At 45.9% G+C, this 22,918-nt stretch overlaps 4 protein-coding genes across 23 annotated transcripts in view; 2 read left to right on the top strand and 2 right to left on the bottom strand.

Moving 5' to 3' along the window:
* The window catches only part of LOC126952529 (tubulin beta-2A chain), a 759,189-nt gene that overhangs the window by 243,105 nt on the left and 493,166 nt on the right, over positions 1-22,918 (bottom strand). The window contains exon 1 of one of the 16 annotated variants that reach the window (XM_050787245.1): positions 19,104-19,113. The exons of the other annotated variants lie outside the window; for them this stretch is intronic. The gene's annotated coding sequence lies outside the window, so the exon portion shown is untranslated. Of the gene's footprint in view, positions 1-19,103; positions 19,114-22,918 lie in introns of those variants that run through there. 16 annotated transcript variants of the gene reach the window in all.
* The window catches only part of PRPF4B (pre-mRNA processing factor 4B), a 908,191-nt gene that overhangs the window by 219,387 nt on the left and 665,886 nt on the right, over positions 1-22,918 (top strand). The gene's annotated exons all lie outside the window — the stretch shown is intronic.
* The window catches only part of FAM50B (family with sequence similarity 50 member B), a 667,415-nt gene that overhangs the window by 206,192 nt on the left and 438,305 nt on the right, over positions 1-22,918 (top strand). The window lies entirely within an intron of this gene.
* Positions 1-22,918, bottom strand: part of SLC22A23 (solute carrier family 22 member 23) — a 190,238-nt gene that overhangs the window by 129,781 nt on the left and 37,539 nt on the right. For all 4 annotated transcript variants that reach the window (XM_050787197.1, XM_050787196.1, XM_050787195.1 and 1 more), the window contains exons 2-3: positions 18,609-18,712; positions 12,903-13,057 (exon numbers count right to left, since the gene is read on the bottom strand). In XM_050787197.1, coding sequence (XP_050643154.1) covers positions 12,903-13,057; positions 18,609-18,712 — 259 coding nt within the window. The remainder of the gene's footprint in view (positions 1-12,902; positions 13,058-18,608; positions 18,713-22,918) is intronic.

Genomic DNA, 22,918 nt, shown 5'->3' on the forward strand with positions numbered 1-22,918 from the left:
TACTAAATAGATTATCATGGTTATCAAGGCACTATCATGATAGCCTCAATCCCTTTTTACTCCTTAATATCAAAACAGTGCTCAGCTACACAGCACCATGCTATACACATGCACACATGCTGGAGGGCGCCAAAACGGAGGTCTCAAGCCAAGATTCACTGCAGCTACTAGAGGTCTAACTCTTACACTCCAGGGCTGTCTATGGTTCTTTCTAAAAAGAGGTAAGGAAATGACATAATGAGATATGAGACACAATCATGCTCCAAGCACTGAGGTCAGCCCAACGGGGAGCAAATGACCAAGAACGGGGGGCCTGGGGGCTCCCAGCAAGCACTTCCCGTGCAGTGAGGGTAGTCACATGCCCCCACCTTAACACAAAGGAGCCAGTACTATTTACCAAAGAGGAGAAATCATCTTCTCCCTTGCATTCTTCTCCATCTCAGGGTCCTTGTTCACCCTGGAAGCCTCGCACACTTAGCAATGCCAGTTTGACATATTAAACTGATGTCAAGGAAGAAATAGTGAAAACCTCTACACCCCATGGGAACTTAGCAAAATTTATTATTTAAAACTGATATGGATGGGGAAATGAACTAGAACTAAATAGCCCTTAATCCCTAACCCTGCCCCCAACCCTGACAATCTGACTTTGGTTTGGAGGGAGTTCTGAGCCTCTTCCCAGAACTGACACAAAGCAAACAACAAGCGAGGCATGCTTTCAAAAGGCGGAGGTTAGAGAGGACACAAGCACCTTTCAGCCAGCAAACAGGGGCAGGCAGAGCCAACTCTGCTTGGATACAAAGCACTCTTTTTTTTTTTTTTTTTACAAGAATCATCAAAAGCCCTGTGGAAGGAAAAATGAAAAGAAAATAACAGCCCTTAATCAGAGACCCATTTTCTGGTCTCGGTGTTCTGTGCAGGAGGTTCAGAGGCCCTCTGAGCTGTCCCACTCTGTCACCTGGGAACGCTGCCCTGAAGTGGAGGCCCTGCAACTTCACCCAAGAGCGTCTCACCCCAGCTGCAGCCTTCCCTGCCTCCTCAGGCTCCTTGACGTTGGTTTCTACTGGGGTAGAGATCTTAGCTTTAAAAGCACCAGGACTAGATGTGGTGGCTCACACCTGTAATCCCAGTACTTTGGGAGGCCGAGATGGGAGAATTACTTGAGCCAGGAGTTCAAGACCAGCCTGAGCAACATCGTGAGACCTCATCTCTACAAAAAATTTAAAAAGTAGCCAGGCATGGTGGTGCACGCCTGTGGTCTCTGATACTCAGGAGGCTGAGGAGGGAAGATCCTTTGAGGCCAGCAGGTCAAGACTTTGGTCAGCTGTGACCGCACCACTGCACTCCAGCCTGGGCAACAGAGCAAGACTCTGACTCTTAAAAATACAATAAAATAATAAAACCAAAAAAACCCAAAAAACACTCAGAAGACCCCTGAGTCTGACTTCACCATTTAGAGAATCGCCAGCGAGGCCCTGCTTCCAGAGTCTGGGCCAGTGCGAGCTGGGTTCCTACAGGCCTGGCTGCTGGACTTCGGAGGTTGTTCACCATGCAGAGGGAACTCCTCTTCAGAGGGGACCACAAACTCACATCATAAAATGTGTAAAACAAGGCACTGCTGGTCATTTCACCCCAAATACTTGCTAAGTCTTACATGGATTTTGGGCCAGCAAGTGGAATGTGGTTCCTGAACTGTTTTTCCCCCAGAAGAGCCATTTGAAAATACAATAAAAAAATGAACCATGTGTTACTCAAAGTCAAGGCCCTTCCTCAAGCAGCCATTCATGTCCATCCTGAAAACACACATTCTCACACAGCCACGTCGCAAACAGGAACTGCCATCCGGCCCTCCAGAAGGAAGGCGGTGAAACCTTATGGCAGAACATGGCAAACAACAGGACCAAGCCTACAGCCGTGTTACAGATAATGAGCAATGTCCTCAGTTAATATTTAACAATATGAACAAAATGTTTACAGGCGTTTTTAGGGATTAATACAAGGCAGGGAAAGGGAGAGGTTGCATACAGATAAGATAAATCTTGAAAATGAGTAGCACTATTCTATTTCTTCAGTGGGTTTTCTTACCAATTAATGAAGCATTCTGTGAGTGACGGATACTCAGGGAGTTGGATAGCAGAGTCCTAGGAATGATCTGTCCAGGAGAATTTTTTCTTGAGTTTATTGTCCTCTCCTACCCTTGACATTGTTAAGACTTTCAAAATGCAATATATGATTGCATTTAGCTTTTTGAGGCGGAGTTTTGCTCTTGTTGCCCAGGCTGGAGTGCAATGGCACAATCTCAGCTCACTGCAACCTCCGCCTCTCAGGTTCAAGCGATTCTCCTGCCTCAGCCTCCCAAGTAGCTGGGATTACAGGCATGCACCACCATGCCTGGCTAATTTTTCTATTTAGTAGAGGCGGGGGTTTCACCATGGTCGTCAGGCTGGTCTCAAACTCCTGACCTCAAGTGATCCACCCACCTCGGCCTCCCAAAGTGCTGGGATTACAGGCGTGAGCTACTGCGCTCAGCCTATGATTGCATTTTAAAATGAATTTTAAAAGCTCTAAATGGATGCTATAAGAGAGGTAATTTATTAAGCTGGCCACTGGAAAAACAATTATGAAGCAGATTCTTGCCCCCACCCACCAGTTGTTCTGCTATTCAGCCCTAAGCTACTAGACAGCCACAGTCCAAAGTTCCCAAGCTTGCTGCGAGCCTGGAGATTCCCTCACATGAATGGGCCTTGTGGAAGAGGACAGGACTGATTTTCTCAGTGCACCACTGGCGATTGCAGTAGGATAGTGGCCATCATGTCACAAACATGCAAATGTCCACCAACGTTTCCCTAGAACTTCGTGGTTTTACAGATGGCAATCATGGTCATCCTGTCAGTCACCTGCCCAATCTTTCCTAGGTGAGGAAACTGACTTTGAGTAGTCAGCTACCTTATTCAAGGTCACAACTGGCAAGTGGGGGGCTTGGCTTTCAATCCAAGCTTGGATTCCACCCAAGCATCTTCTCAACTGTTTCTGCATGATCACACATACGTGTGTGCACTTGGGTGTGTGTTGATGAGAAAGAGGGAGGGGATATGGCAAGTCTTCACACGCTGCCTTTCAGTATGGATGGCGGGACATCAGAACAAAACTGCCTCTCTAACTCAACTCAACTGTATTAAATATAACTGAATATCCAGTTATTGAGACATGGGAATATCACGTTTCAGGTGACTTTAAGCAAAAACAGCCATTACTGACTTGCCTTCCCATTCAGTTTTTTTCTCTCAATAATAATGAACATCTACCACTCTAAAAAAAAGCAGTTTCTTGCACAACAATGGAAATATATCACTAAATTGTGCACACTTAAAAATGGCTGAAATGGGCCAGGCATGGTGGCTCATGCCTGTAATCTCAGCACTTTGGGAGGCTGAGGTGGATGGATCACTTGAGGCCAGGAGTTTGAGACCAGCCTGGCCAACATGGCAAAATCCCGTCTCTACTAAAAATACAAAAATTAGCTGGGTGTGGCAGCGCCTGTAGTCCCAGTCACTTGGGAGGCTGAGGCAGAAGAATCGCTTGAACCTGGGAGATGGAGGTTGTAGTGCACCGAGATTGTGCCACTGCACTCCAGCCTGGGTGACAGAGTGAGATTCCATCTCAAAAAAGAAAACAAAAAAGGTGAAATGGTAAACTATATATAATGTATATTTTACCACAGTAAAAAAAAAAAAAAAAAAAAAAAAAAAGAGTAACTTTCTAAAATACTTGGCATAGGATAAGACAGTGCTTCTCGGGGGCATACACAAATTAAAACCTATACTTGAAATAATTCACATTACATTAATCACTACATGAAATTAAAGTTGCTTTGCCACACTTACCTCTGACCTACTGGGCAACCTTTGCTATGCCCAAAGGACATTTTTCAATGTCCTACATCACTTGACTCTGCTGTCAGCCCCTTCCTTGGCTCCCCGGTAACCGGCCTGGTCTGACTTTCCACTGACCACACGGCCGGTTCCTCCTTGTCTCTCTCCACTGGTTCTTCTACTCCACCCATTTGTTGCTCAGCTACAGAGCCCTTGGGTGAGCTCAGCTCTGGTAGCCTTTAGTTGCTACCTTCATCCTGAGGACACGGGGGCCTTGCTCCTGAACTTCTGAATAACAAATCTCCTGGCAAATCAATCCTCTCAGATGCCCTAAGGCGCCACCAGCTTACCAGGTCTGAAACAGAAGTCATCATGTTCCCCTGGCAGACTCATGGGAGGAAGGGAGTGGTCAGTAGCTTCAAACTTTATAGGATTTAGAATCAGAATAGACTATTTGGGCCGAATCCCTTGTCTCACCATTCAGAGAAAAATCCCCTCTCTCCAGCTATCCAGACAAGTCCTCTGGTACTCCTTCACCCTTCTCCCTACTCTTCAGTTATTGAGGCTGCGATTCTGCCTCCTCAGAGTCTTTCCTGCCCCATGGCCACAACCCTCATTCAGGCTTTTCTTCCTTGCCTCCCTATCACAGCAGCCTCCCAGCTGCTAGCTTGGCCTTCTTTTCCTCTTTAGCCTGCTCACACTGTAGCCTGAGACATTCCTCCAAAACATTCATCTAAAGGCTTCTCTTTCTCAATTGAGATCCTTCAGTGGCCTGCCACTGCCTTAACGTCATGGAGGACAGGTCTGTGTGTGTTGTTCCATCCTTCTTCCTTGGCTTTGTTACTCATAGTTTAGATTCCAGCCAACCCCAATTACCCACACTACACAGAGTGCACTAGGCCCCAGCCAACCCCAATCACCCACACTACCCAGAGTGCACTAGGCCCCAGCCAACCCCAATCACCCACACTACCCAGAGTGCACTAGGTCCCAGCCAACCCCAATCACCCACACTACCCAGAGTGCACTAGGCCCCAGCCAACCCCAATCACTCACACTACCCAGAGTGCTAGGCTTCAGCTAAGCCCCAATCACCCACACTACCCAGAGTGTACTAGGCCCTGGGTAAGCCCCAATCACCCACACTACCCAGAGTGCACTAGGCCCCAGCCAACCCCAATCATCCATACTACGCAGAGTGCACTAGGCTCCAGCCCAACCCAATCATCCACACTACCCAGAGTGCACTAGGCTCCAGCCCACCCCAATCATCCGCACTACCCAGATTGCACTAGGCTCCAGCCAACCCCAATCACCCACACTACCCAGAGTGCACTAGGCTCCAGCTAAGCCCCAATCATCCGCACTACCCAGAGTGCACTAGGCTCCAGCCAACCCCAATCACCCACACTACCCAAAGTGCACTAGGCTCCAGCTAACCCCAATCACCCATATCACCCAGAGTGCACTAGGCTCCAGCTAACACCAATCACCCGCACTACCCAGAGTGCACTAAGCTCTTCCAGGATCTGAGCACCCACTGAAGATAGCAAACACCTATTCTCCCTGACCCCAAAGAACTCACAGCTCAGGAGTCTCCTCTGGTGCCCACCGTCCCAGCAGGGTGTGTCCCTGCCTCTTCACTCACTAAACTCTGAGTGAGCCTCTATGTCCTCAACACTCAACAATGGCGAGGGTTTAGTACGTAATCAAGGAACCAACTGTGCATCCCCTGGCACCCGACAGGTCCTCACATGTTCATGGAGCAAATGAGCAAAGGAGAAAATTGTGCTTCCATGCAGGTCATGAAAAACTAAAACTTAAACTCTTTGTAGCAGAGCCTATCTGGCAGGATGCGCTGATTTGAGAAACGGTTATTGACAACAAACTTTCATGGCCCTGCACCATTTGAGTTATATTTCTCTCTGTGCTCTCAGCCAAGAGTCTGTCTTTTCACTAACAGCAAGTCTTGGCAAACCAGTAATGTTTGCTTCCCACCAGATACGTTTGGATGTTTTCAAGAAGCCTAATGTTTTTTGTTGTTTTTGTTTTTGTTTTTTTTACTTGTTTTCAAGGTGACTGATTTATTTCCTCTTTTAATTTGCTTTTAAGAACACAGAACAAAACAAATTCAGCCCAATATTGCTCTCTTACATTCCTGAACACTCTTTTCTGGTCGACTCAGCTTTTAGCTTCAGGTCCCATCCTATCTGTCCAGGTGTGAAAAAAAAGGAAAAAAACTCCCAGGGAGTGTAATAGGATTCTAGCTAGCAAACATGTGGTAAGAGAGGTGAATGGAGCAAGCAGGAAAGGATTTCCCAGCAGGGGCCAGCAAGGGCAAGGTTGTTGACATGAGGGCAGGGTCTGGAACCCTGGGGAAAGGGAAGCTGTTAACCATTAATCTTACCCTATCACAGCATCTCTTCCCAGCTCACCTTTGCAGAGCTGCACTGGTGCAGCAGCCACACAGTGAGGAAGGATGGAAGTCCAACAGCTCTAGTTACTAGTGTGGAGTTGAGACCAGCACATCTGGGGGGGCGGGTAAGAGGAAGCACCCCGGGTTTCACTGCCCCCACTCCCACCCCAAAAAATCTTCAACATTGAGGAAGGCTAAAGGCTAAGAATTCAAAAGTCATAGGATTCTAAAACTGGAAGTTATATTGGACCTCAATAGTTTTCCATTTGTTTTGTTTTCCATTCGTTTTCTCCATGAGTTATTCCAGGAAGGGATCGCACAGCTACACAAAACATGGTTTAAAATCTCATCCCCTTACTTTATAGAGACGGAGACACGAGCTCAGAGAGATCTCACAATCTGTCACGGTGACTGTCAGTCAACTGTGGAGTCTGCAGTCCAGCTCAGATCTCCTGATTTCCAGATCTTTTCAGTTCCTGTTTTAGAGTACTGAACAGCTTTGTTTCAAATGAAGCACAGACACACTACTAAAATTCCAGTCTGGAAAAAACCTAGTCCGTAAGGTTTTGATGCACAGTTTAAGAACAACCTCCCCTGTAGGGAAAAGCATCCAAATACTCTAATTTTAAAATGCCCAGATATCTCTGAATATTTGCTACTATTTTCCTCTGATTTGGACATAGATCTGCCTTCACCAAATTCAAAACACCAAAAGATATGTGCACTGGAAAGCTTATCTGTACATTTAGGCAATAATTACATGTTTTCTTGCACAGCTTCTGGACAGAAGACTAGGCAGATGGGTCTCAGTGATGCCACCGGCCGCTTATTCTTTCTCTGTCCTCATATTTCCATTTTTAATATGCAGGTGAGATGACATATCCTTACATGCCCTAGAGACATTTGCGTTTATTCCAGAGAAATGTCTATAGAAAGAAAAGTCCAGGTTTTGGCTAACATATAGGTAGAGATAGAGAGAAAGGCCTGAGCACATTTTTATTTGAAGGACTGGCACAACTTTGAGAAAAATCAGTCTTCAGTGGCATGTTGTGGCTCCCTGCTGGATGGCTCACCCCTCCAGGCTCAGACCCACGACCAGTGGCCCTGTCTAACTGGCCACCGCAGCATCCTCGCCTTCCCAGGGCTGGAGCTGCCTCACCAGACACTTCTATTCTTACTTACCCCGCAGTGAGGCCAGAGGCTCTGACTGCTCAGAGGTGGGACAGGGAAGACTGTAGGGTACAGAGCAAATGCCATTACTTTTGGCTTAGACATTTATTCCTTTGCTTTTCGCAGTTTGCCTACAGGGTTAGTAACGTGTTTCCAGTGAAGAAAATGACCAATGGAGAGACCTCAGTCTGCTCCGATTTCCTGGTTGTGCCCATCTGAACCTCAGTAAAACCAAAATTCCTTTGAAGATAAAAAAAAAAAAAAAAGATTTGTCGGCTGGGTACGGTGGCTCATGCCTGTAATCCCAGCACTTTGGGAGGCCGAGGCAGGCGGATCACGAGGTCAGGAGATTGAGACCATCCTGGCTAACATAGTGAAACCCCATCTCTACCAAAAATACAAAAAATTAGCCAGGCGTGGTGGCAGGCACCTGTAGTCCCAGCTACTCTGGAGGCTGAGGCAGGAGAATCACTTGAACCCGGGAGGTGGAGGTTGTAGCGAGCTGAGATCAGCCCAGGCAACAGTGCGAGACTCTGTCTCAAAAAAAAAAAAAAAAAGTTCGTCAAAGGTCTTCGGTAAACTCCGACTCATGTCCTTGGTGGAAAAAGCCTTGTGAATGGAGCTGGCCCTACCGGGAGAAGGTCTTTTTGCCCTGAGAACTTGCGGCTACTGGGAAGGCCCACGTATCTGAAGATGGGGAAACCAGGTGGAGAGAAAGAGATGACTGAGCACATATTCATGTGAAACTTTCCCTTCAACCAAACGCACAGCAAATGTTTGCTCCCCAGAAGCCCACAAAGTAGCTGAAGCCATTTCTAGTTGACATCGGCAATCTCCATTCTCTTCATTCCACGCTTCGACAACCCACTCCATGGAGCCATTTGGTTCAGTCCATTTTTTTTTTTAACATGTATAGCATAGCGCTGACGCTTAACGATCCTGTTGACTGAAATATGTTGCAAGCAATATTAGTTCAGGGAAATAGCAAAGCATAAAAATATATGGGATAGTGAGAAAGAAAAAGCCATCCAACACCAGCACATTAGAAGTTACTCAATCACTTCTGTAAGTGTCTAAAACCATTAGCGTCATGTGAAAAAGGGACCAGCACCCCGCCCAGAGCAAACTCTGAGTCTATTACCAGTTAAGTCAAGACTTGGTTTCTATTTTTGCAATGTAATCAGTAACTGAGTCGCTGTGAAATTTCTGGTTGCTCTTTGATCTTGTGTAACATTTATCCAATTATTTAGGTTGTCTAGGTTTAAGGAGGGTTATTATAATAAGAACATCTTTGAGAGACTTTTTCAAGAAAATGGTTCATTGTTAGGGGGGAAAAAAACTTTCATTTGCCCACAGTAACTAAGGTTTGGTGTCTTTATCAGCAAAAGTTATTGTTCATGATTTCAAACTGGGAAAGTGTAGTTGGGGGAGGCAGTTAGAAGTGGAGAGGGAAAAGGCAGAGATCAAGTTAGAAGAGACATTTTTAAACAGTATATTTTATTAAAAAAAAAAATCTCTCTCACAGGACTGACTACGTCCAACATCAAATCAACTTAAAAAAACCATCATCTCTCATGGCTCCATTTGAAGAAAGACATTCTTCACAGTGCTATATTACCTTGTCTGTGATATTACAGATCCTGGTTAGGAAAAGGATGCATACCACAACAAATCGCGTCCGCCTGGGCTGAGAAGTGCCCATTTCTTCAGGCTGAAAATAAGACTGTATTTTCATAAACAAATAGGAAAATGTGATCTATTGCTTCTTTTCTTGGTCCATGCCCTTTGCCTTGCTAAGTCAGTTTTTTGACTGCCTCTGTGTGTGTGTGTGTGTGTGTCCAGAGGCCACTGATCCAGCCCAAGTGTATTTAGAAATGAGTTCAGTGTCTCACAAAGGTCTTAGAGGCCACTACTGTGCCTGGGAAATCCATTCAGCTTGGCTTGTTCTCTCTTGCTCTTGCCAACGTGCACTCTGCTTCCATGCAAACACTCCTGAGGAAGATGCCGGTAATCTTTAGTTTATGTACTAATTACACAACCACATCTCCCTTTGGCGACTTAAGGGAAACAAACGTAAAGTGTAGAGTATTTAACTGGAATGTACTTTAGAAAAACTCCAAAGCAGAAAAAGAACCTTCAGCAGCCTTGCGAATAAAGCAGAAAATGTCCACAAGTCAGCAGCATTTCTCTAAACGAAGAGTCCACCCTCACGGCAAGCCAGACAAGAAACTAAAACTGCAAAAATCATTACTTTCCCTATTTACATCGCCAAGCACCTGCAAGACTAAAAAAAGAACACTATCCAGTTCTGTTCTGAGAAAGCACAGGCCTTTCCAGCAGATGCATTAAGTGAGATAAAAACCTTATGGTTAGAGGAAGAAAAGAAGTTGGGGCCATTACAAATGGAACTTCCAAATAATCAATGCTTTATTTAAAACTTTAAAAATCAAAGTTTTAAACTTCCCTTTAGAGTCAAGAAGTACTTCAACCCTGTGACCTGGCTTATCAATAACTTTCTTCAAGCAAAACAAATTACCGAGCATTACCTAGGCATAAATACTACTGTGTATAAAATGCTAGCAAGTACATTAATTTGGATATTCAGTGACTCTGCTTTATTGACTCAGCTTTATTGACTGGGAGTTCCTGTCTTAACTTCTTGCCACCAGCCTCTGCCTTCTCCCAAGACTGCCACATGTGCAGAGACGTGAGTCATCTCAACCATATCCTACCCCAATCCCAACTGCCCTTTATGACTATTTCCTTTTTAAATTCTCCCTTTATTTCCTTCTGATTATTCTCTTGGAAGCTTTGCTCTTTTGCCATCTCTTAACCAACTCTCCCAAATTATCATTGTTTAAATATTATCTCAATAAACTCTGAGTCATCATTCACAGCCCTTTGGTTTAGTTTAGTTTAGTTGTGTAACCCCAAATACTTTATTAGGTCTAACAGTGGGTCAATCACTTGTTGATACTTGGGACATTTTCACTGCAATGGCATTTGTCATGATGTTTATTTAATTTGTGGTCCCAATCCAAGAAAACATGACCATTTATTTATACCCTGCTTTATTGCAGGAAAAAATCTAAGGCTGCTTATACTAACAAGATACACACAAAATAACGCAAATTATGGAGAAAGAAAAAACGGGACAAAGCAGAAATTAAAGTAGGGAAGTTAAGATGAAACTAGGAGAGAGGCCAGAATTTAAAGCCTGTGTTATCAGGCCCGCACACAAATACGTACATCAGTGGTTGAAAAATTATGTCCCACTGGCCAAATTTGGCTCACCATCTGTTTCTATAAATAAAATTTTATTAGAACACAGCCACACCTGCTCATTTACATATTCTTTATAGCTGCTTTCAGGCTACAATGGCAGAGTGAGTAGCTGTGACAGACCACATGGCCTGCAAAGCCTGAAAAATTTCCCACACGGAAAAAGTTTGCTAACCCCTGGGTTATATGATTCTGTGCCTAGGAGATTGGAGCAAAGCAGTCTCCTAGGGTAAGTACATTCTTTGTATGGTTCTGAAGTGGAAGAGAACTTTCTGCTATAAAGAGCTCACTATGTAATCTAGTGAAAACACATCTTCGACATGATATTTTATAGTCAGAGATCAATGGCATGATGTCACAGTGCAAGTCAGTAAAACAATTCTATGAATGTGTGAGGTGGAAACAATGCCATTCAGGTACAATTCACTCCTGGTCTAGCTTCATTCACGGACAGTCTCTCCAGATGGCAAATGCCAGTTACACAGGAAGCCCTTCCCTACCCTCCTTCCTTGCCACTAGCAGACATGGCTAATGGATCAAGGTGTTCTCTTCTGCTGAGCCCCGAAGTCATCTCAGAAGTCTTCTCCCCGTTCTCTGGCAGCTTCAGCCAGTCATTAGTAGTTGGCATGCAAGATAAAACCAATACACCATATTTGCGGTAAGGCAATTTTCCATGAACACTCTCTTGCCTGGGGGTGGCAAGACTGAGGTTATACTCTCCACAGAGCTCCTGAAGCACAGCTATTCCGTTTTGTCCCAGTGCAGAGCTGTGCCCTTTTATGGTCATCCATGTGAGAGGACTGGATTGCCTTCCCCCTGTGAGAATGGAAGCCTGGCAAGGACGGCCGCCTGGAGCAATGCTTCCAGCACACCTGCACACGTGTGGGCCAAGGTGCTGCCTGAGGGCAGGACCAGGAGGCTTCTGCAGAAAAGTGCTCAGACCTGTTCCTTTGCACAGACTGACAGGGGTCAGGGCCATAGACAATGGCACAGGCATTTTGCCTGGGGAGATTCAAGCCCAATACTCACATTATTTATTCAAAGAAACAAAGTCCCCAACCACCATCACCCAGGCCCACTCATCTTGTCATTCATATCTTCCTAAAGAACTTCCCAAGAGACAAGAGTTCAAAGATAAATGCAAGTAAACTGGAAAAGGTGATTTTTAAGAAACTACAATTCAGTTAAACATTGATGACAAAGCAGCCAACTATGAATCTAGAAGAATATACCGGTAGCCTTTCTCTGTGTCTGCTCCTTCCTGTGACAATAAAACTATGCCCTGAATTGATTAGATTTCTAGTGGAGCAAAAATTTTAGCTATCTAAAAGAAGTATTTAAAACGCAAATTTAAAAGAATTAGAATTATTCTTATTTTGTCATACTAGAAATTGCTACTTAATCTATATCTGACTCTTATGCACGCTGTCAAAGAAAGAGAAAAAGACAAAATATATGGAAAATCTTACAGTATCCCCAACAGATCTTTCCACAAAGTGACTAAAAGTATAAAGCCAGCAAATAAGTAGAACATCCATGCCTCAAACTCTTCTTCTCCTTATGGGTTTGTGGTTGTGTTCTAGCAAACACCACCTACAAATAAGTGAAACCTGACTATATTCAGCAGAGTTAATACAGCCAACAAACAAGAGAGATCAATGAAAGAAATGTCTCATCCTCCTAAAAAGACCAAAACTACCAAATTTTGCCATTTACTTTTCCAGTGCCAATGCTTAGGTTTCAGTTCCAGACCACTTAAGGTCACATCTGTGGACATGAGAACGTGGAAAATTTGGATTCTGTACGGATACCCAATTATGCACCAGATAGAAGCATATAGAATGTCAATGCAGAAAATTCTGGAGAAAAGCCAAAGCCTCTCCATGTCAGGAAAGAAGCGATCGCCACTTCTCCAAGCAGTTACGCAATCTCCCGTGTCCTTTGATGTGCACTGAGCCCGAGCTGGAGATCAGGATTGAGTGAAACGTTTCACGGCATCACCTGAAAAGCCTCTTTCACAACACTCGAGGCCTTTAGTGTTTGTGTTTCCACAAAACTGCCATCCCAAACGAGCAGCATGCATAGTATCTTCCCCAGAACCTCCCAGGCAATCATACTTTTGCTAAATTCTTTCAAGACTAGTCGTGAAGATTCCTACTTACGTAATGCATACAAGGTGAGAATTATTCCAGCCAGGCAAAATCCTTCAAAGAACCTGAGTGTGCTGAACATTGTCACATTCACTGACAGTGCCACAGTCAGTCCAAAGATCAGAATGAAGATGATGGAAAACAGCAGCACAGGCCGCCGGCCGACCCTGCATATGGAGAGGGAAAAAGTTAGGAATCATTGTGAAACAAGACAGTGATGCTAGATGCTGAAACCCAGTGTCCAGCAGGTACTCAATATATGCTGAATGAGTACTGGCCAAAAAGTCCTGTGCCATCTATACCCACTTCACTAGATCCTAGACTACTAGGGGTAGAAAGGGAGATTTAGCCCAACCCCCTAATTCTCAAGCTAAGGGAGCAGGGATCAACCAACTACAGAGTAAGAGAATTCACACTTGAGCCCAATTCCTGTTGCTGAGTCTATTTCTGAGTGTATAGTGATATAATTCAAGGCAAGAGGAACAAAATTAATAACTTTCCAAACAGGAACCTTGATACACCCAGCATAAAAAGTCTTGAGAAATCGTTGACCTTTGGGATTGGATCAAAAGTCAACATGGTCACCAAGCAAAGCGGCTTTGTTTCCTCTCCCCAGGTTGTTAACTAAGTCAGATACCTGATCCTACACACAGCCTATTCGAGCCAGGGCCAAGCCATCTGCCAATTTGTTTCAGCTACAAGACGAGAAGTAATTTTTAAGGGATCACAACTAAGGTAAGAGAGCGTGAACTTTAAATGCCCAGTGACCTGATAGTGAGCTGACAGTGCAGTCCATTGGCTGGACTGAGGGCCAGGGAGTCCAGGCTGTGATGGTTCTCTGGAAAGGGCCACAGACACCCTCAATTCGTGGGTCCTGGAGCTGGCCAGTTCCAGATCAGCGACCACTAGGGGGCGATGTGCTTCTCGAGTGCCTGGGAGGACAGTAGAGGGTGGTCCACAAGAATGGGGAAGTCACCAGTTCCTGTGGCCCCATGCTAACTTTCCATCTTTCCTTCATTAACCGATCAGAAATAAAGTGGTAACAACAACTCTCCATCAAACACGATTGGCTTGGTCTAAAGGATAACTCAGAGAAACGGAGGCACAGTGGATGCTATTTGCCAGGAGAAAAAAGGGGGAAAAATCCAGACCTAGTGTCCCCAATACCACAAAGGGTAGCTGAGGGGCTCGAACTGTCCTAGATGTGTTTATTACAAGGCATCTACATGCAAGTAAAATGTCCAGAAAAGACAAATATACAGAAACAGAAAGTAGATTTGTGGTTGTCCAGGACTGGGCGGTGATGTTTCTATCATCCTTTAAGGGGATGGGAATGTGTTACATTCAGAGTGTGGTGATGGCTGTACAACTCAGCAAATATACTAAAACTCATTCAATTGTGCACTTAAAATGGGTGGGTTTTATGGGATGCAAATTATATGTCAATAAAACTGTTAAAAAAAAAATGGTCAGGCATGGCCTTACCCTATAGAGATAGATGTAATTTTAAGAAAATACAGGGAAAGGAACAACAGGATGAAATTACACTCAGAACTTTTAGTTCTAACCATTCCCATCAGTCACTTTGGTTTACTGAAACAAGGTCAAGGCTAGGAGCTCAACGTAAGTTAATAATCTCACCTAGAGATTTTAGCCATTACTTTCCCTTGTCCAGTGCTGGGGTCAGGAAGCCCTTACCAGGAAAGACTGTGAACTGATTTCGTCCAAATCTAACTCATTTACAAAAATAAATTTAAAACACAGCTTTAGTCATTCTCCTAAAATGAAGAAAAATGAACTAACTCTAACATCTTGCATTACGCTTGACTTCCCTGGTCTATGAAATGGGGATAAGCATCCCATGTTGTGGAGTGTTGAGATCCTTCACTGGGGGGTTGATGGGCACAGATGCAATGCCTGGCACAAAATAAATAATGAAATGTTTTAGTGCTCATTCCTTCCTGCATTTCTATATCCCTGACGCCTACCAAACAATGTTTGCTCTGTTCTGATATTTTAGAAAAGATGTTTGATTTTTTTAAGCGTGTAGCAACCATTCTAAGTCCCTGCCTCCCAAAAAATAGTTGCTAAAATCAGCAAGTAAAACTTATCAAGGTCTACAGGGCAAACACGGTCTTTGAAGCCAGGGCGTGCTGGTTCTGAATCCAGGATCAGTACTTCTGAACTATGTGATCTGGAGTAAGGCTGGGCTTGTTCAAATGAGCCTAGAGTTCCCTTTGGTAAGGGCCAATTAATGTCTACTTCATAATGTTGTCGACAGGAGTGGAAATGAACAAATGCCTCAGCAAGCGTTCAACACGTGTTAGTTACAAGTATGGACAGTTTTCCTAGAAACTGGCTCCCAGGACAGAACCCTCTCAGAGATGACTGATAAAGCCACAGTCCTTGTCTGTAATGCAGAGGACTTTGTCACTTAGGATCTGTGGTGGGCAGAGCAACGGTCCTCAAATCTGTCCATGTCCTAATCCTCAGTACCTGTGAGTATTTTACCTTTCATGGCAAAAGGAATTCTGAAGATGAGATTAAGCTTAAGGACCCTGAGATGAGGTGACTTTCCAGGTAGGTCCAATCTAATGACAAGGAAAACCTCCCCTGGCTCCAGGGAACCAGAGACGTAGCGGTGTGAGAAGGACTTGACTTGACGTTGCTGGCTCTGAAGATGGAGGATGGGGCCGTGAGCCATGGAATGCAGGTGGCCTTTAGAAGCTAGAAAAAGCAGGGAAGCAGATGGTCTCCTAGATCTTGTAAAAAGGAACGCCGCCCTGCTGACACCCTGACTTTAGACCAGTCAGACCTTTGTTGGACTTGTGAACTGCAGAACTGTAAGATCACTCATTTGGGGTGTGGAAGCCGCCAAGCATGTAGTGATTTGTAACAGTAGCCATAGAGAACTGACACAGGGTCTCAACAGGGAACAGGGGTCCCACTCAAATGAAGTGACTGGAGGAGATTTTAATAAAGGGATTATTTACAGAAGAGTGAACAAGCTGAGAGGGAACCCACAAGAGATGGTGTTGGACCTTGTGGCTCTCGGCAGCGGGGAGTAGGGGAAGGATGGTCCTGGCCCCAGAGAGAAAGAGGTGCTGTGTGGAGGTCATGGACAGGAGGTGGCTGGCCCCTCCAGCCTGGTAGAGAGCAAGCTGGGCATAAAAGTGCCTGACCTCACTCTCCTCTCCCCTGAGGATCTACAGCTGGTGCTCCCCACACTGGCCATACTCGGCCAGGAGCTGGCAGGCAAGGGGTCCTCTGGGGAAGCTCATACTGGCCAGCATCCCAGGGCGGGCTGGGGAAGGAGGCAGAGGGCTGCTGCAGTGACAAACATAGCAAAGAAGGGAGCACATCCCTGGGGCCACTGGCCATCGGCCCTCCTACCCACCTGAGCTAGCGGATTCTATACCAATACCCAGTGAACATCCCCAGACAAAACTTGGTGTCAGAAACAGTAACTTTTTAAATAAAGAAGTGTACTACTTAAATGTTACTAAATGCTGACTGCAGCCCCAGGAAGCGTATTGTATGACTTGATCCACTTCCCCTGCAGCCATGAAACAGGGCCCACAGCCGAGAGGTCTGGAGTTCCCTTTAAATGGGTTTATTTCCTTTTAAGCAAGGCTCAGGCAGGGAGTAAAATGCCAGAAAACGGGGTTGGAAAATACCAAGCTTTCAAACTGAAAGGGAAGCCCACTCAAAGTGTTCAAAAACTACCACTCAGACAGCCTGCCCCTGATTCCCAGGGCACCCCCTCCATCTTGCCCATCTGAGGAGGACCCTCAGAAAAGCAATTGCAGAGAAACGGTTTGCGATGTCAGACTTCTGGTTACTCTAAGAGCAAGACCCACACTCTTTTGTCCTCAGGCCTGGTGTGTGATCAGGGAGGCCACACCACACGTGTGTATAAGAAGAAAGTTAAGAAAACAACCTTGAAACAATTTAAACTATTACAGACTGGTTCATCCATAAAAGTCGATTTTTACTTTTCTATTAAATCATTTATTGAATAAGGGCACTAAAACCCCAGTCGAGTCTGCATTTTTTTAGAAAGACAGTGACATGGATTATATTAGTATATTTTTCTAACCTATTTCAATGTAGATTTCTGGGAAACGGTATATTTTAGACCAATATAGCTCACACTAGAAACCTATGAACTCAAGTATTCGGTTTAAAAAATAAACCCTGTGTTGCCTCTACCAAAGAAAGCCCCCAAGGGGTTCCCTGCATAGGTCTCCAGAGGTCACTGACTGCTTCTCTGTTGCTGTCCACAGAGAACGTGTCCATGAGAAGCACTTGCAAATGACGATGAGGCAGATGTCAAGCACACAGGAAATCACGTTACATGCCAGCTCAAGGAACTCCCAAATAGACACTAGGTTTTGGAGGAAATTTTCCACATGTGTAATGTGACCCTCTGCTGCTGTCCACCCAGGCACTTGCCTTGGCCAGCATTCTCAGTTAACTGAGGCGCAGAGGTCACAGAACCTATAGAATTTGTTCCATATCACTCTGGGCCCTTATTTCATCAAGGCCAAGAAGTCCCAATTCACACACACACACACACACACACAAAAGAATCCTTTAAAGATAAAAAGATAAAAGAATGTAAGCTGGGGACACAGTTACGCTACGCCTCTCTCCTGAGCAATCCCGCTACTTGAAAAACCTGTCAACATTGTGCAACTGCCTCCCGCTTAGACACATCACTGCTGCTGCCCCTGTGACCACAGAGTGCCTTAAATAAAAGCGCTGCAGTAGCCTGGTGGAGGGGCAGGCTCTGAGGCCACGTGGCTGAGTTTCAAGTCCTGGCCCTCCAGCTTAAAACTGAGTGAACTTGGAGATTTCACTTACACTTCTGTGCTTTTCCAACTGTAAAACACAGGTAATAATAGCATCTCCTATTAGGGGTGTTGTAAGGAGATGTTAATGTATGGAACTACTTAGCACAGTGCCTGCTACATGGTAATCTTTCAGCTGCTAATGTTATCATTATTACTGTCTCTGCTACCATCTTTACCTACAGACCTCTGTCCTACCAACCTCATCCCTTCATCCTGAACTGCTTGCCTTGCTCTGGGTACCCGGATTTCCTCTCCGACCCACACAAAGCACATGCATTCTCACCTCTGGCCACCACCCTCCCCTGCCCACAGAGCCCATGTCTGTTACCCAAATGCTCTTTATCACTCAAGGTGCAGCTCCCCGCAGACCTCACAGAGGCATCTCCTGGCCAAGCCAAGGACTGTCCCTCTCTAAAATCTGTATGACATTCAGAGGTGCTAATCAGCACTGCCTGACTCATTCAGCTTGCATCGGGGAAGGGTCTTTAGCTCCCCCAGCCCCTATTTTTTAATGCATCTTCTGCATCCACCCCTCAGTGCATCCACCCCCTGGAGCCCTGCAAATAAGTCTTCAAGCTCTAACTAAACATCAAAAGTTAGAGGTAGATGGGGCTGCAGGCTGGTTTTGCTAGATTCTAGAAGCTAGAGAATTGCTTTGAGTGTAAATGCACACTTCCAAATGATGTGCTACATGCATGGGCCATTTCTCTGAGCTCTGCATTCTCCACGTGGCGGCTTTGGTCTTCTGCTCTGGCACTGGGAAAAGACGGCCACGGTAAGCTAACACTGACTACTTTGCTTTAGCCAGCAAAGGCGTGCTGTGGCCTCCAAAGGTTCGTGCGGCGGGCACGTTGGTACTCACCAGTCAGCAATGCATCCAGTTATTAGGTAGCCAAAGATTAATCCAACCAGTAAGGAGAACTTAGCGATATGGACCTTCCAGGCATTATCACACACAAGATCCCACTAGAGAGGGGCAAATAGAAAATAAATCAGAGAGAAACATACACAGAGCTCATCGTACTCAATTATAAGGGCAATACAATAACCCTCTAGGGATCATGGCACCGTTGCCAGTACCATGCCACATACGCCATTCAGAGTCTCTTCCACAGTTTTGAAAATCCAATGAGACATATAATTTGCCCACAAAAGGAAATGTAACATTTTAGTCTGGGACAGATTATAAGTCTGCACAGAATGATGCAGGAAGCCTGGGGATGTGTCTTCCTCTGTGCCAACCAACATGGGAAATGTAAACTGAGGCAGAGGTGGGCAGCGACGGAGACCAGGCATCCCTGAGGACCAGTGGTCCCTCACCATGACGAGCTGCTCCGAGTGCCCAGGGGCTGGGAGACCCTGACGACTTTCTGCATGGGCATCATGATGACATGAGGAGGTTAAAAGTAACTTCTGCATTTTCATCCCAAAACATTCCCCAAACTTTACGAGGAGTCTCAAAAATAAAGGCGAGCATTAGTAGTGAATGTTGAAATATGAACTTTAACTATAATTCCATGTAATTAAATGTAAATATGAAATATAAACATTCTATTTTGCCCTTGGAAATGTCCCTTGCGTTTTCCTATTTCCCCTCTAAAGCCATCTGCTCTACTTGGAGAGAAAGCCGGTCAATTAGTAAATACAACATTCAGACTATTGTACTGTTTGATAAGAAAAATACAAAAAATATTCTCATTTTTCCTTTCTCCACTTGCAGAATCAGGAGAGAAACCCCTGTTTGTTCCCTCTAAGTGATGCGTGTCCAAATGTGGACTCAAATCCACATGCAGCTGGCATCTGGGCCAGAGGGGCAACTAAGCAGGGTCTCCGCTGGCCAGGTCATGCAGACGCAGGGCTGGGGGTCTAGATGCCCTGCTTCTGCTGCAAAGAAGTGGACAAAGTTTCCGGTTCTGGCCTCGCAACTCCAGGTCAGTGGAGACGGGGGTGGGGTGGTGCGGGGAAGCAGCTGAAGAAACGCACGCCAATGCATTTGGGAATGCCACAGCGGAGGTGTTCTGGGAGCAGAGGCAGGATTGGAGGGGGGCGGGCACATGGAAGGTGGTGGGCTGACCCCTGATCCTAGCTCTGTCTTCTTAGATGTCTCCCCTGGCCCCTTGTCTCTGTGCACCCCAGACTGCAGCACAGAGGATCCGTAGAGAGCACTGTAAGCTCAGGCCCTGCCCCGTGTTTCCAAACTTCCAGAGCCTTATCGAGGCCCCGGAGGCCACAGCTGTGGTTCTTAGCATCCCTAAAATTCAGGAAAAGCCACGCTCTGTGTCAGTGGATGCAGGGAAAGGTGCCCGGCGGGGATAAGTAGAAAAGCACCACCTGTCACAATGTCCCCACTTCTGCCCCGGACTCCCTGGGACACACACTGGCTCGCCGATGCCCCTGACACAGGTATGGCTTTCCAGAGACTCGAGGAGGGTGACTTCTTTTTCTACCCCACCTGCTTCCAGAGTGATTTGCAATGCCAGGCCCAGGAAGAAAGGGAAGACGGGAATGTAAGCACAGACTGCACGAGGGCCTCGTCAATAAAAGACGGCTTGGAATTTGCTGTTGTCAGGGTTTATTCATGAATTTGGGGAGCAGGGCACTGCTGGTTGCACAGATTCTTATTAAGAATTCAGACACAGGAGCTCCTTACAGGGTTAACTTCCTTCCATGATTGCTCCAGTGGTCCTCAAACTGTACTCCAGGGACCAGCAGTGTTAGCACCACGTGGGGACTAGTTAGGAAAGGCAAGTTCTTGGGCCCCATCCCAGGCCCACTGGATGAAAACTCCCGCAGGTAAGCACTGCAGTGTGGTTCAGCAAGCCTGCCCCGCGACTCAGAACTACTGGCCGACACTGCCCCGCCATTTTGAAGACAATGAATGAGCTTCACTGTCTTGGGCTGGGGTTCAAACAACTCCCAAGAGCAGGGAGAAGCGAAAACGCTGTGGGAACCACGCAAAAGACTGGCTGCTGCTGCTCGGCCCTGCAGGGTTGTACAGCTAGGTGATGAGTTAAGTGGGCTTTTGCAGGCAAGCCTGGAAAACGAACATCCGCCTATGTATGCTGTTTCTAGGAAAAAATGTAGTTTTGATAATAAAAACCTTTCACCACGCAACCTATTTCTAACTTCAGGAATGCAGGTTTTGCCTTAAAATGTGAGTGACAGCTTCATAAATCACAGTGGGTGCACATTCTGTTTTTCCAGCTTGGTTTACACACTCTGGCAGGGGAGGTGCTCACGACACCTGTAACCACTCATCTCCCAGTTGCATCATGCCTTTGGGAGCCTCGGCTGGGCACAGTCTCGGCAGGAGAGGAACACGTCCCGACCCCAGGTTGCTGCCGGGAAGAAGGGCACCAGCTGCTGTCTCAATGGCAGGGAGTCATTTGAAATGCTTTCATGTCTTCACCAAGACTTCCCACTGATGAGTTTACTTGAGGTTAAAGGATGCAAATGAGTATATTATGCTTCTATGAGATGGCCAGGAGGCAGAAGAAATTTTAATAAAGCATTCAGGGGACTGGAGGAAATTGCCAACACTGTTGTGAGTTCAGCCACCTGAGCAATGACCAGACCCGGCCTCGGCAGCCACGACCCCATTAAGGTGCTAGCTAATAAGATGTTCAGTGGCCAGCCCTATCCATTAACAGTGCCACAGTGGAAAACGAAGACAGTGGAGGGAGACTAGGCCACTCACACGGCTGGTAGGGAGAGGAAGCCTGCTTAAAAGTATGGCTGGCTCCACAGTTCCCAGCCTGTGGGCTTCCCCCTGGGGAGGGGGGCGGGAAACCCAGGGCGAGGCAGTCACCTGCTGCCTTAAACCCTCCTGAACTAGGCACAAGAATAGACAGCATATCTGAAGCAACAAGTAAACCAACTGGATTCCCAGGCCCAGCAAGTTTACCATGATAAGGGTTACTCATGCCTGGGGATCTGCCCGCAACACCACCCTTGCCATCCTGGAGCCACCGCAGTTTAGCAGGGTAGGGTGGGGCTGGGGGAACCCATGGCGCCGACACCCTTGTTTGACTTCTACTTCTGGTATTGACAAAAATGTACCGGGAAAAGAAAATATGTTCAGACACAGTATAATCTCCTAAAGAATTTCAGAAGTATGAGGAAGCTTTGAGGTCACCTGGCTCTTGAAATTTGTTCACATTGCTCTAGATAAGATATGGCAACTGGTCATTTCACTGACCAGTTGGGTAAGCAATGTTTAAAGCAATTTATAGTTTTTCAGATTAAAAAATATATATAACAGGAGTAATGTTTTAAAAAGTACAAAACCAGAACTTAATATAATAGGTTTTGTCTCTGACATTACCCTTGTCACCTCCCTCTCCATCAAATCAATCACCAATTCCAGCAGGTTTTACCTTTCAAATATGTCCTGAACATACCATCCATGCTCCATGGCCCCCACAGACACCCCGATTTATAGGGATGGGGTAGGTGCTCACTCATGTGATCCCAGTCTCCTTCTGGTGTGTGCTCCTATAGTGCGAGCTGGAAGGCCAAAAACAATACTTCCAGATTCTGGTACACTTACAGTTTCAAATGTGATTTTGGTCCTACCAATCATGTGCACACCCCAAAATAACTTTCTGTGTGCAACCTTGTTTTAACTTCCGGATGACTTGAGTTAGGAAGAGAGTTAAGAGGGGAGGAAGGGAGACATCCATTTTGCTGGTCAGATCTGGCAAGGGTTGGGTGGTCTGGGAGCCAACAGTTCTGGAGGTGGCTAAGGAGGTGTGATCTTGGAACCAGTGGTTGGGACAGTGACTTTCTAATTCTTCAGCCTCCTAATGGAGGCACAGTTCCCTGGACAGGCTAGCTCTCCAGAGTTCTTCCAGGAATCCTTCCAGAGGCCCGTTTACGGTTGCTCTAGCAACTCAGTAAGCACTATTCCCTGTATTCAGTCCCTATCTCCTGAAATACCAGACTGGCTTCTGTTCTTTGCAAATTGAACCTTGTTCTCTGGTCAAATTTCCTTGGGATGGAATTCGCAGGGGGTAAGCAGACAAGATAAGGAAAAGTCACCAGCCCTCCTCCCTCTCCTGAACTAATACAAGAGTCTCCCTGCATTAACTCCAATCTCCCTCAAATCCATTCCCTAGAGAACAATGAAAAGCATCCTTTAATTAACCTTGTTAACACCTCATCAGCAGGTTT

The sequence above is a fragment of the Macaca thibetana genome, chromosome 4 (assembly GCF_024542745.1).
Source record: "Macaca thibetana thibetana isolate TM-01 chromosome 4, ASM2454274v1, whole genome shotgun sequence".
NCBI lineage: Eukaryota > Metazoa > Chordata > Mammalia > Primates > Cercopithecidae > Macaca > Macaca thibetana.